General features: G+C 39.9%; 1 protein-coding gene across 2 annotated transcripts; it reads right to left on the minus strand.

The window, feature by feature from the left end:
* Positions 1-1,462: 1,462 nt before the first annotated feature.
* LOC113073999 (vacuolar protein sorting-associated protein 54-like) lies at positions 1,463-13,582 on the minus strand. 2 transcript variants are annotated; one of them, XM_026246701.1, is made up of 23 exons: positions 13,487-13,582; positions 12,456-12,623; positions 11,466-11,707; positions 11,262-11,343; positions 11,133-11,167; positions 10,880-11,011; positions 9,790-10,175; positions 9,578-9,704; positions 8,622-8,729; positions 8,484-8,536; positions 8,318-8,414; positions 7,675-8,048; positions 6,582-6,708; positions 6,069-6,250; positions 5,857-5,969; positions 5,060-5,123; positions 4,867-4,972; positions 4,700-4,787; positions 3,769-3,890; positions 3,603-3,683; positions 3,421-3,528; positions 3,250-3,344; positions 2,230-2,335 (listed from the first exon to the last, which is right to left on the minus strand). In XM_026246701.1, the coding sequence occupies exons 2-23, from the start codon at positions 12,592-12,594 to the stop codon at positions 2,230-2,232; spliced, it is 2,967 nt and encodes a 988-aa protein (XP_026102486.1). In that variant the 5' UTR covers positions 12,595-12,623; positions 13,487-13,582. The 2 variants fall into 2 exon arrangements, with proteins under 2 accessions (XP_026102485.1, XP_026102486.1); XM_026246700.1 differs by lacking the exon at positions 13,487-13,582 and having other exon boundaries at positions 1,463-2,335; positions 12,456-12,594.
* Between the last annotated feature and the right edge of the window lie 870 nt (positions 13,583-14,452).

Raw genomic sequence — 14,452 nt, forward strand, 5'->3', positions numbered from 1 at the left:
ACTCAACTGCGCATGCGCGTCCACTCCGCTGCAGAGAAATATCTATTTAACGCTGCTTTACGTTCATAATACTCGTATGTTCAAGGACACAGTGCTTTCTTAACTCCTTTCCTGAGTGCTTTCGGTTTGTGTTGTTGCTTTTTAACTTCTCCGGGTCTTTGTGCTTTAAATTTTAATTTGCCTTGAGCCATTTCTACTCCGTGGACGCAACCGGAAGTAGAAAGACATCCACGTTTAGGATGAAATAAAAATAAAAGTATTTTCTAAACACCAAACAGTGTTTGTGTGTGGCTGTGTGCGTGTGATGTAGTGTAATTTAACAGTTAAATTAAGAATAGTCTTAGTGGTACTGATTAAATCTGTAAACTGATTTTAAAACTAATATATGACTTACATTTGAAGAGTTTATTTGCAAAAACAGATAACTTTTTATTAATGTTCATTTTTTTATTGTGTTTTATATATATATATATATATATATATATATATATATATATATATATATTACTATTAAATCAAAACAACTCAACTGCAGTTCGATTGATATTAATTTAAATGCAGGATGGAAAAAAGAGAGATTTTTGAACACACAAATTAACTCTTCATTTGCTCTTTTGTAGTGCCCGAAGATATAAAGATGGACTAGCTAGGTAGCTAGATTTGAACACACAGCCTACAAGTAATATGCAAAAACCACCACTTTTTGTTAATTGTGGGTTTATTAATAATACTAAGTGCCTCAAGTTAAAAAGTAAAGCATGCCACAAGAGTTTCCCATCTGTAAATTTATTTGCCGGAATGAGGGCCCTCAAACACTCTCACACACACACTAGGCACTGTAAACACAGCTGTACAGTTAGTCAGAAGTTTCTGATACCAAATAAAAGGTTAGGCACTTTTGAACCGGACAGAATGAGTGTTAAAATAAAGTGATACATGGATCCTCCCAAACAGAAACCCTCCGTCAATGACAGAAGCTCACAGCAAAACAATATGTGATTTATAATCTGTCTGCATTCACACCAGCCAATCACAGGCCTCGATTTGTTCAAATTAGACTGAGAGGAGGCGGGGTTACAGCAACACCGTAAATGCTGGAGAAATTGAGTTAATGCTCCAGTTTGCATGGACAAGAAGTTATCCCCATGAGTCCTTTCATTAGAAGACTTGTTTTTGTATCTAAAATTGTGCTGTCAAACGATTAATCACAATAAATCACATCCAAAATTAAAGTTTTTGTTGAAGTAATGTATGTGTGTGTATTGTGCATATATATATATATATATATATATATATACACACACACACACACACACACACAGTATATATTTTGAAAATATTTACATGTTCATATAATTTATATTATTCATGCATATATTTAATATATCAAACCATTTTCTTCTCTCTCTCAATATATATATATATAGACATGATGAATGTACACAGCACACACATACATTAAGTAAACAATTTGTTTATTTTGGATGCGATGAATCGTTTGACAGCACTAATCTAAAACTGATTAGTGTAGCAGTCTTCATCGGAGTCTGAAGAGGAGTACAGCAGATCTTCTCCGTGCAGACCATATAAAGTAGACACAGTCAGATTCTCCTGATGAACATGGACTAGAATCAGTTAACCCTCCAGAGCTTTTATACTTTACTCAGAGACCCTGAACATGAAACCAAAAGCAGCCATTAAAATCATATTAGTGCTGGTGGACAATCAGAGAACAAGTCAAAGTGTGTTTAAACCCTCTTTAGTACTAGTTCTCATCCAGCCGTCATCACCTGAAAGCTTTACATGAAAAAAAACAAAACATTTGATTGATCAACCGACGTCAAAATCAATTAAAATAAATAACCTATATTCCTTGATTCCTCAGTGATTAAATAATTCGGAAATAATAATAACAACAATAATCAGACAGAATTGCACACGAATGGAGAGTTGCACTGTTGTGGCAGAACAGAGGACGAGTCTCCGCTTTACAACCACACAACAAAATATTCCCCACAATCCCCAGCTGCGCCTGATCAACACTCCAGCTAATCCTGATTTGGTCTCCGTAAGAAAGCCGTGGGTCCCCCCCGAGGCGGTCCTGCTCACACAGGGGTCCCTCAGTGATTGAGGTATTCAGACACCAGACCTCGAGTCCCGAGCCGGTTCATCCTCGGAGCCGGTCACCGTGACGGAGAGACCTGATTGGCCAGGACGAGCTGTCAATCATCACCTCTTCTGCTCCCAGATCTCCAGCATGTTTAAGTCCAGACGCTCCAGAGAGCGCAGAGCCAGCACGCTCTCAGAGTAAAACGCCACGTCCACCATCACCAGCCTGCAGAGAGAAGACCACGAGCGCATTCATCAAGAACAAATCACGAAAATAACCTTTCCATCTAATATCAGTAAAAACAAACATATATATATTTATATATTTATATATTCATATATTATTAATATACCATATTTTCCGGACTATAAGTCGCACTTTTTTTTCATAGTTTGGCTGGTCCTGCGACTTACAAGTCAGGTGCGACTTATCAAAATTAATTTGACATGAACCAATAGAAAACATTACCGTCTCCAGCCGCGAGAGGGCGCTCTATGCTGCTCAGTGCTCCTGTAGTCTACACTGAAATCATAGAGCGCCCTCTCGCGGCTGTAGACGGTAATGTTTTCTCTTGGTTCTAAATAAATGTTACTTATAGTCCAGTGTGAAATATATGTCTGTTTCCTCGTCATGACGTATTTTTGGACTGATGCGACTTATACTCAGGTGCGACTTATATTCCGAAAAATACGTATATTTATTATATGCAAAATAAATATTAAAGAAATAATATACATTTATAAAGCAGATAGTTTCGTTCCTTGATTCTGATTGGCTGAGCCAAGTTCAAAGCTGTTGTAAATCATTGTAATCATTACACTTTATTTGCCCTTTTTTATTCTGTGAAGCCTTACTACGTGTATGGAATAACTATTTTATAAAAGCAATAAGCCCCGTGTAGCCGTAGTTTACAGTGAATTTATAACAGTTAATGGGGTTTTCGTGCCCAACAACGCCGCTTAGCTGTTATAAATTCACTGTAAACCACAGCTTCACGGGGCTTAGTGCTTATATACTACTTAATAAAATAAATTCTAAAAGTAGAAATTTTGATTGATTGCAGCCTATTTTTGTAATCGTCAGTCACTGGTGGTTCTCATTGCTGTAACACACTCACTCACACACACACACACACTCACCCATACTGAGGTCCGCCGTCATTGATGACTCCCAGGCGTGCTAGCTGTCTCTTCAGATTCAGCTTAAAGCTGGCGTTTATCCTGAGGTACAGCATCTACACACACAGTAAACAGCATGAGATTGTATTCTGTGTTCACACTGATGACTCAAACATCACGTGTGTGTCTCACCTGCGTCTGCTCCTCCGGTAACAGCTCATTAATGGCCTCGTGCATCTTGGCCATCTGTTTACACACGTTACGCAAACACACAGACGGCATGGGTGCCTTCACCTCATACTGCAGAGAACACACACACTTCAGCAGTAATAAACCACAGGAACATCCCAGAGATCACACCGGTCCAAACCCACCTTAGACAGAGCCTTCTCAAACATGCTGTCCATGATGGCCACTAGTTTAGCAGAGATCTCAGCGATGTGATCGTTGTAGTCCTGGAGAGAGTCAGGAGGGAGTGTAAGAACAGCGGTGTGTGTGTGTGTGTGTCACTGAGTGTCTGGAGGATGTGAGGACGTGTACCTTGGTGATGTGTCCGAAGTGTCTCAGTATGCTGTACTGTCTGGGCTGCAGTCTGCTCTCAAAGTGTGCTCTGATCACAGGGATGAAGTGCACCAGCAGCTGAAGACAGCGAGACACCAGAGCTGAGGACGCACAACATCACTCTGACAATGAGCTGCTTCACAAAACACTTGAGAGACACTTCAAGACATTATTTCACAGCTGCACAAATCTTTATGTCCATAGAGAACAAACATGAATAATAAAACATATAAAAAATTAAGAAAAGCATTTTTGATTGCAAGCGCAAGTTTAAATATACTACAAACATTTTATTCAATGGGTACACAAGTACTGAAATTGGTTTGTGTGTTAATGCAGATATGATAAGTGTTGAATAATAGCATTGGTTTGCATTTAACGGTGTTAAATTAAATGCCAGACAGTTTACTGTGCAATCAAAATAAGAAAATTTAATTTTATACAAAATGCAGGACCTTTTTTTTAAATGATAAGCAAGTCTGGAATACATTAGGACTTTTATTTTGAAATATGTTTCACTATTGCCTGTTGCTAATGCAAAAAAAAGAAAAGAAGAGAGAGCTATGAAATATGCACTTATACAACGATCTACAGATTTACAGATGGCCAGATTTACAATGATAATAAGATTTTGTTAAACCATTTAAGACCTTAAATTTAATCAAATTATGATATTTTAAGGACCCACAGTAACCCTGTGAAAGACATTAGCAGTAGTATCATTTTTATTTAATGCCATGTTAGCATCTTAGGCTATTTTCCTGGCAAAAACTATTTAAAAAAAAACTAGCACGTGAAAGGCATTTGCCAAATGAAGTAGTTCTTTCAGTATTTGGGGTTGTGCTTCACTGAACATCACTCCTCTTGCGTCTGAGATGTGGTGTGTGTGTGTGTGTGTGTGATCTCTCACCCAGGTTTCTGGTGGTGATGGTTTTCAGGCCGACCACCTGCAGAGCTCCCGCCCCCAGCACCAGCTGACAGCTGCGAGAGTTGAAGAGCTGTGGCACAGAGACAAACCACAACCTGTCAGTCAAGTGATGTCACAGCTGAACATCACACACACACACACACACACACCTTGAGCAGGTCGGCGAGGCGTGTGAGGATGTCGGTGGTGATGGAGGGGATGTCGTTCACACACTGGCAGTACTCCAGAAACATGCGGATCAGCAGCAGCACCGTCCTGTCAGAGCACACAAAGGTTAAAGGTCACAGTAGGGACCAGAGGGAACTAGCGGTGAGAAATGAAGCCGCAGCGCTGAAAGCTCACCCGACCACAGCGTACTTCTGTCCGTCCACACACAGAAACTCACCGGGCTTCCTGTCCTCGGACCCTGAGACACACCAAACACATTTACTACACTCAGAGACTACAGTCATGAAGGACACTAGGTACGAGATCAGCAAAACACTACTAATAAGGATTATTTTCTAAGAATTTAATTGAAAAAAAAAATCTAAAATTATTATTATTTTATATAATAATATTAAACCCTTACTGTATGGTGCTTTTAAATATTTATTATAAAACAACAAAAGGATTATTTTGGTTATAGTTAATATAGATAATCACAATAATAATCAGAACCAACATATTTATTATTATCATAAAACAATTAATACAGAAATTCTACAAATATGGAAAATAAAATGACATGAATTAAACTTGATACACGGCAATAACTGATCGCTAAACAGCTTGAACCAACTCTTACTGTACTGTTAAATGAAAACAGCTATTAAACAATAATATTTTTATAATTACTTATATTTATTTTAACAACTATTTATTATTATTTATATATTATAATTTATTCAATTTATTCATACGGTAATCCACACAAATATGGCAGAACCACATTGATGAAAATACCATTATATATTATTATAATATAATAATAATGTAAATAAAAATAATAAATCACACTTTTATTATACAAATATTATTTATATTGTATGAAAAATGAAAAAATTAAGACAGAAATCTCTATAAATATAGAAACACCAGAACCCTGAAAATAGATGAATTAAAGCCAAATGAAGTGTGACTGAAGGAGGGTTTAGTACCTGTGTGTTTGCGCTCAGGCAGCGTGATGCGTCCGTCAGCGATGGAGTCCACCAGATCCTGAAACTCAGCCGGGACCTCGGCCTGCTTCCAGCGCTCGTTATCCAGCAGCAGACTGCACACACACACACACACACACACACACACACGAGCGGTGACTCCCTGAGCTCAGACTGAGAGCTCTCCTTCACTGACAGCAGGAGCGCAGCTGTACCTGAGTTTATTCTTGCGCTCCTCGTGGAAGCGCTGCACGAAGCGGTTGGCCTGACTCTGCAGCGCCCCCCTCAGGCTCACACTGCGCCGGCCGCACAGCTCATCAGCGTCTGAGACGAACGACTCCACCGCCTGACTCAAACACACGAACTCTGACGAGCTCAGGCGCTCCAGAGACCCGTCCTGCACACACACACACACACACACACACACACACACTTCAACAGCTGTCAGTGTTATACAACTCAGACAGGACGAGGCAGAAGAAGTTTGGTTGTAGATTTGAAGGCAGTGATCCGATATAGTGATCAAACCAGTTCAAGTGTGTGTATATGTCGTGTATGTATGTGTGCATGTGTGTGAATGTATGTCATGTGCATGTGCGTGTGTGAGTGTGTTGTGTGTGTATGTCGTGTATGTATGTGTTCGTTTGTGTGTGTGTGTGTGTGTGTGTGTGTGTGTGTGTGTGTGTGTGTGTGTGTGAGTGAGTGAGTGAGTGAGTGTGTGTGTTTACCTTTGCTCGTGTCATGAGCACTTTGACGCAGCGGTCTTGACTGACGTCTGAGGCGGTGTACAGCAGCTCCTGAGCGTTATTGGCCACCCGACCCAGCTCCAGATCTGACGGCATCACGTCCTCACCGCTGTCACAAGGATGGGACACATTTACAACATCATCATGCTCTTTAAATATGAGGCTTATGCTGCAGCTTCTCACACTGTGAATCATCAGATCCTCCCGTCCTCCCTGTCATCCCTGGGCATCACAGGGATTACACTACAATTATTTAAGAGGTCTTTTCTGCTGACTAAGGGGCCGTTCACATATCGCGCCTAAAAATGTGTGGAAAACGCTAGGCGCGCCGCTTTCTCCTTCTTTCCAAAGCGCTCGGGCAGAAGCGCTCCTGAGGCGTCTGTCTTTGCTAAGCAACCATGACATGCTCTCTCCGTGAAGACGAGGAAATTTCAGCAAAGGATAAATGGATTTGCAGCACTATAAATCGATCGCAGTAGCTCTGCTACAAAATTTATTTCAAAATGGCAATCCATATACAGCTATGATCAGCTTCATCTTGGCTGAGTTTTCAACGTTGTTACGGGAAAGGATGATTTGGTTAGTTCTTGTCACATGACCCGCGGTGCGCTTGCGGCTCTCTGAAAAGTTGAGATGTTTTTAACTCGATGCGGTGCGGACGCGCCTGGAAAAAACGGGCTTCCATTATGAGCGCGCATGCCGCGCGCCTACATTGGAAATAACGAATTTGCGCACGCAAAAGACGCGATATGTGAACGGCCCCTAAGGCTGGATTTTTTGTTCAAATGTAATTTATTTCTGTGATAAAAGCTGCATTTACTCCAGTCTTCAGTGTCATCATAATATGCTGATTTGCTGCTCAATAAATATTTCTGATTATTATCAATGTTTAAAACAACTGTGATGCATCATAACATTATAAGTGTCTATGTCACATTTGATACGGTTAAAGCATATTTCTTTGAACAGATATATACATATATTTTACCCAAAAGATCTGACCCCAGACTTTGAAGGATAGATTTGCTGTATATAGTTTGTTTCTGTAACGCTAACAGCATGCAGTGTAACTCACATCGCAGTAGCGCCCCCTGTGGGCAGGGAGGAGGTAGTGTTGGAGTTGTGTTCCCTGCTGGAGGAAGATTCGGTGGTTGCGGAGGCCGAGTCGCTCCCGCAGGCGTCTGTGTGTGTCTGTTCTGTCGTCTGCACATGTGCTGCTGTGTGACTGAGCTGCTCCTCTTCATTCAGCGTCAGCGCATCACTGATGAACAGCCCCTCGTGTGTGAGATACGCAAGCTCCGCCTCTCCGCCTCCAGACTCCTCCTCCTCTTCCTCCTCATTGGTCCTGCCGTCAGAATGATTGGTTGCAGAGGAAACGTCTGCTAGCCGACTCCTCTGGCTGCTATCCAGCACTTCCAGCACCACGCTGCGGATGACGCCGAGCGTAGCCTGAAACAAACACCAGAGAGTCTGAGGACGACTGCATTACTGAGAAAACATGAAGACATGAAGTTCACCCTCCAGAGAATCTGGACATACACATCTCAACGGTAGTGCTGCTTTTCAAACGTATCTTTAACAGTGCAGTTATCATTAACAAAAACAATCATACTAAAAAAATATAAAAAATACATAACTAACGTCATCGGCTTCTCTGAAAGTCAGATATTGTGTTTTCTGTCAGGGTTTCACTGTATGTCTTGAAGAACATATGTTACCTTGATCCTCTTGAGGAACAGGATGAAGTGTTCAAAAATATCCAGCAGCAGATCAAACCACTGAGGAAAGGTCATCAAGCGCATCTGCTCGTGAAACCTATCACACACACACACACAGTCAACTGGGATACACAGGACTGTGATACTTACATGGTTCAGGACTCACCTGACCACATCTGCATCGATCTCACTGATCTGTGACACAGACTTCACAACACACTGCAGGGAGAAGGAGAAATCGTTCAGAGAAACACTCATTTGTGATCTGATGTTCCACTCTTCCTGTTCCCATCAGGCACTGCACCTGTCGAACGACGCTCTTGGCGACGCGCACCATCTCCTCGCTGTAGATGTCCAGGAAATCCAGCTTCCTCTGTCTCAGCAGACCGAAGACTAAAGACTGCAAGCGATCCTGTGACGAACACACACACACACACACAGAGATGAAAACATCACCCGTAACACATGCTGCGGAGGTGATCTTGATTTGAGTTCAGTCTTCGTCTGTGGTTGTGTACTTTCACTTAGGAAATTAAAAGCAAGCGGCGGTTTGTTTGCTGGTCGGCGTGGGATTCGGAGCGTGACCAACCTTTCCTGACGCTGCAGGCTGCTCTGAGACCTGTATGAGAAGACCTCACACTGTAAACCTCAAACCAACACACACATGACCTGATTCACTGAGCGCATCACGTGATGGGATTCACGGGCTAAACGCTGAGAGTAAAGATAGTTCTAATGTTACTAAAGATTTTTTTTCTTTCTATTCATCAAAGAATCCTGAAAAATAAAATGCATCACAGTTTCCACTAAAACATGAAGCAGCACAACTGTTTGCATCATTGATATTAATAATGAATGTTTCTTGAGCAGGAAATCACAAGTTAAAGTAATTTCTGAAGATTATGTGACACTGAAGACTGGAGGAATGATGCTGAAAATACAGCTGCGCATCACAGAGATAAATTATATTTTAACATGTATATTCACATAGAAAACAGCTCATTTAAATGGTAATAAAATTTCATAATTGTTCATCAATAAATGCAGCCTTGGTGAGCAGAAGAAGACAACTTCTTCAGTGATTCTCACTGATCCCAAACTTAAACTTTAAATAAGATACATTGGCATGTATTTAACCCTTTTATTTTTCCTGAATACATTTCTGTGGTTTAGCTGTGAGAAAAGCTCTTTTAGGTGAAGTGAGAGTTATGGTGTGTTGAAGGCACATTTGATTTTGCTGACACATGAGACTCGTCTGACCTTCTCCAGGACCTGACTGTCCTCCTCAAAGGGTCGGCTGAGATCACTCTGAACGTACGTGGAGAAATCGGCCACCATCATCTTATCGATCAACCTCTCCATCTCACAGAGCTGAGAACCCAAGTGTCTGCGGACACAAATCACAGGAAGTGAGCGGCACTGCACATTCCTCCTCCCCTGATGTGTGTGTGTGTGTGTGTGTGCGCGCGCACCTGAAGCTGTGAACCCCCTGCAGTTCCTGCTGCAGCACTTCTTTGGTGGTGGCGATGAGCTCCAGCGCCCCGACGAACTCTGAGGTGGAGAGCAGCAGCTGCACGGTGGGCTGCGTCTGGTGCACGGCCGCCATCAGCTTCAGCTTGTTGTGTAGCTTGACGCAGTTGTTACGGGTCAGAGCATCCCGCAGCGCTTGCAGCGGCCCGCGGCACATGATGCAGTCGATGGCAGCGGTGCGCGCGCGGAGCTTAGCCACGGCGTCCGCTGTTCCTCGCAGACGATCCTGGAGCTCGTGCTGAGACGACATGGCGTGGAAAAAGGCCTCTGAGCGGAGAGAGATCTGCCGAGCGATGCTCACCTCCACCACGTCCAGATAGTGACTCAACTACACACACACACACATATTCAGAGATAGACGGTTCACTTAATTCATGTACTTCTAATACTGTTTTTATTTGTTTAATTAATCGTTATTATTTATGTCATGTCTTCAGTTTTAGGACTGTTTAATTATCTGGAATGTTTAGGCCTACTGGTATAACAACTAATTTATTTAATTGAGAAATACTTCACTTGTTAATGATGTATATATATATATATAGTATTAAAATGTAATTTTAAAATTTGCATATTGGCATTAATCCCCAAATAAAAAGGTATGGGAAAAAGAAAAATCCTGGTATTAGTTGCAAGGTTATTACAGTGAACTAAAATTCAAACCATTACAAAAATAAATAAATAAATAATATTAAAATAAGTAATTTTTTTTTAAATTAAAAAAAATATACATACATATAGATATGATTTGTTTTTTAAATTCAGTTAGTTGTCAAGTAATTTCTCATTTTAATTTAATCTATTTTAATCTATTTAAAAAACGACAAAAAAAAAAAAATCATAAAAGCATGTTAAAACTAAAACTGCAAAAAAACACAGCATAATTACTAAGAATTCAACAAAAACTCAAATAAAAATGGAAAATACAGAAATAAACAACTCGTTCAAACTGTTTAAAAACTAAACTATAATAACATCTCACTGATTCTAAAATAATGACTGCGTCTGTAACTTATGGTACCAGATAATGACCTTTTCCTGCAGTAACCGTGACGATGCAACATCTCGGCTGTTCTTGCCCCCGGCGACGCTGAAGTGAGACCACGGCAACACAGCATTAAACGTGGCTGGATCATTCAGCATGAACTCCGGCTTCATGAAGATCTGAGCGAGATAAGACAGAAAACGACAGAGCAACAGTGACACACGCTTTCTAACCAGACTCTGTAGATCACTGAGTGTACATCATGACTTCACAAGCTCCTGGTAGATCTGGAGTTCTCACCTTGGGCACCTGCTCCAGTTCAGCTCGGGCTTTATCTACCAGACAGATGAGCCACAGACACAGAGCAGGTTAAGTCAAGCTCCTCTAATCAAATACAAACACCACACGATAGTTCAAACTCGACGTTACCGTGATTATTGGTGATGGTGAGCACGGACAGATCGTCTTTGCTCTGGCAGATGTTCTTACATCGCTCGTGAATCTTCTCCCTCTGAGACACAAACACACAGTCAGCGTGAGAGCCTGACAGTTTCAGTTGATAAAAGCTTGGTGTTTATTGGTGCGTCAGATGTCACTGTGAGGTCTCTGTGTGAGTGCTTCAGCTGCGGTCACCTGAGCCGTCTCCTGCAGGTACGAGCTGAAGTGCTCTCGGCTGATGTTGGGCAGGTAGAAGGAAGGCATGACCTCGGTCTCGGTGAAGTCCAGGCCCCACGTCTTGGTGAAGAAGTCCGACTCTCTCTTGGCCAGCCTGGGGTCGTTGAGGGCCGCGGGGAGGTTCACTTGAGAGTTATACACAGTCCAGCGGTGCTGGTCGACCACAACAGACGGCCCGTCACAGAGAGCACGTCCCTCACCTGTACAGAGGAGCACAGCGGGTCAGGAACAGTCCTGGACGGTTTTCTGAAAAAAGGCTTTGAAGGCTTTTAGACTGACGGTTAGGCAGAGCTATTATAATCAACTAACTAAAAAGAAATGTTGTAACTTAAAATAAAATAAATGTTAACTTAAATAAATAAATATAAATGGAAAAAACATCAAATAAAAAAAGACAATACAATTTTTTTTTTTTACATTTTTTTAACTAAAACTAGTTAAATAGTCTTTGGTAAAAAATGACATGACAAATGTTTCCTTGTTTTTCTTGCAATACTAAAAAAAAAAAAATTAAATAAACTAGTTTCAGTGGATTTAGGACTGACTAAAGTGCACAAAAGCCATAAAAAAAACACCTTTATTACTTGAAATGAAAGAAAATTGAATTAAAATCAAATTAAGTGTGAAAATCTTAAACTTATTTCATTTCAGATAGATGCAAAGACAACATTTCCCATTTTAATTTAGTTTGCATTGAATACTAGAATAACAGAAAATTAAAAGGGTTAGGGTTTAAAATAAAAATAGGCATATATATATATAAATATAGACAAATATAGACATTCAAAAAAAAAAAACACCACAAAAAAGTTAATAAAACTTTAACTGAAATTAAACTGAAAACAGAAAATCTAAAAATAAAATCTAATTGAACGTATTGACAAAGAGCTATAGTATGTATAATATAGTAGTCAGTAATACTGTAATAAGAGTGCAGTGGTCTCTCACCGGTGGGCTCTTTAGGACAGACGTCTGGTAAAGAGTGTGGTGTCTGACTGTGTCTGGGGCCCATCGCAGGGGCCCTGGGCTTCCTGAAGGGCCCATCACTGGACTGAGAGAGCGGAGATGAGCCCTGGTTAGAGGACATCACTGTGGATCCCTCACATATGAGGAGGACTGGAATGAGAGCGCAAGAACACACATCAACTTCCTGCCAGCACAGGAAGTACCTGTCCTTTAGAGGAAAAGCACTAGATCTCCCTTCAAACTAATGTCAGATTGGTTTAAACTGCTGTGTGATTCTATTTGTTCAATCACAACTGTTGTATTTTATCTATGTATATTTAGTCTTGTATTTTGGGGTAAATGTTAGGTTAAAAAAAATTGCCTGAATGCACTGTAAGTCACTTTGGATAAAAGCGGATTAATGCATACATTAAAAAAAAAAAATTCATGTATCCAAATGCACTCCAATACTAAATCCTGCCCCATCGAATAATGAATGATTATTAATGGATAAGACTGAACACATGACTGATGAAGTTCAGCATCAGATCAGATCAAATCACACACATCAAGCCTCTCACTTCATCAAACAACTATTAATTATGTTTATGGTTCTTATGAGTCTTCACCCAGATACTATCAATGACAACTCCACAGATGATCTTATTTTAATCACTGTAAAAGTGATGTGGAGACACAAGCCTTAGCTTCACGCTATTTAACAGAAGCAGAACACGAATTATGATTATTTACACATAATAATAATTAATGATAAAATCTCTTGTTAAGAGCAACACACATCACCTCAGCGCCAGCATTGCAATCGCTTTAACTGACACACAGACGTCTAATGACCCTCTTGAACAGCTCGAGTGTGTGATTTTTTGGTGTTTTTTACAGGAGATTCAGTAACTCGTTAGTTTGGTGTGTTGTGTTTGTTGTTGTCCGAGCCGCTGTTAGCTGAGCGCTAATCATAACAAAGCTCCGTCTGCGCGCGCCGCTCACGCTCACAAACACCTGCGCCGCTCATATACCTGTTAGAGGACAGAGAGCAGCTCCAGGAGATCATTATATCTTCAGATCTCACTCACTCACATCCTCACTGACGGATCAAATCACTCACTCTGCGGTCAGCCGGCCACCAGCCCATGATGCACTGCGTGAGAAACCAAGAGACTTCCGGTTTACGATTGTCAGCGCGTGCAAATCTAACTCCGTCATAAAGTCTTTCGATTCATTGATTGGGAAAAAAAAGCCATACTTTTAATGTTTGATTTTGGAGACTCTTTGACAACAGACACTTTTAATACTGAGCTTATAATTATTGTTTCATTTTATTATTTTTTCCTCATACAATAACATGTAACCTACATTAATAAATGTAACGTTACTTAAAAAAAATACCTTCTTTTTATGTTTTCAAGAAAGATATTGACAAATATTTTATTTTTTTAAAGAACTCATAACTTATTTTTGTTCTTTATTTTATTGGTCGTTTTTGTTTTCTTTTATTAATTCTGTCTTCATTATTTCATTCAATATTTCATTCTTTACTAATACAATAAAAAATAGGTGAAGTATTAACATTATTATTTATTTATTTAATTCTGAGAAAAAGCAGTTTTCAACTATAATATAATATAATATAATGTACTTTAGTTCATTTAATTAGTAACCTTCTTAGGATTTTATTTATTGTCTGAATGTTCTTTATTGCTAAATAAATACATACAGTAACTTGTTCTGATTATTTTTCATTAATTTCTTTCATTCATTGTTTTCTGCCTTTTCTGTTTCATTTTACTCATTATTCTGTAATGAATAAAATATTTTTTATTACGTATTTTCATTCATTCATTCAGCTCATTCTCTCTATATTTCTTTTTATATAATTTCTGTCTGAACATATACAGTTTTTAAAAATAGGTGGAAGACTTGCTCAGTGTTTATTGAAATATGATCTATAAACTTTATTCTTTAATTATACAAAAACATTTCTG

Source organism: Carassius auratus, unplaced genomic scaffold, assembly GCF_003368295.1.
Source record: "Carassius auratus strain Wakin unplaced genomic scaffold, ASM336829v1 scaf_tig00013464, whole genome shotgun sequence".
Taxonomy (NCBI): Eukaryota; Metazoa; Chordata; class Actinopteri; order Cypriniformes; family Cyprinidae; genus Carassius; species Carassius auratus.

Excerpts from the sequence above, each read along its gene's own strand:
- LOC113073999 (XM_026246700.1), bottom strand. The coding sequence starts at position 12,594 with ATGTCCTCTAACCAGGGCTCATCTCCGCTCTCTCAGTCCAGTGATGGG. Across the intron at positions 8,049-8,317 it reads TGTTCCTCAAGAGGATCAAG|GCTACGCTCGGCGTCATCCG; the intron begins GTAACATATGTT and ends TGTTTGTTTCAG. Across the intron at positions 6,709-7,674 it reads ACAGGGGGCGCTACTGCGAT|CGGTGAGGACGTGATGCCGT; the intron begins GTGAGTTACACT and ends TCCTTGTGACAG.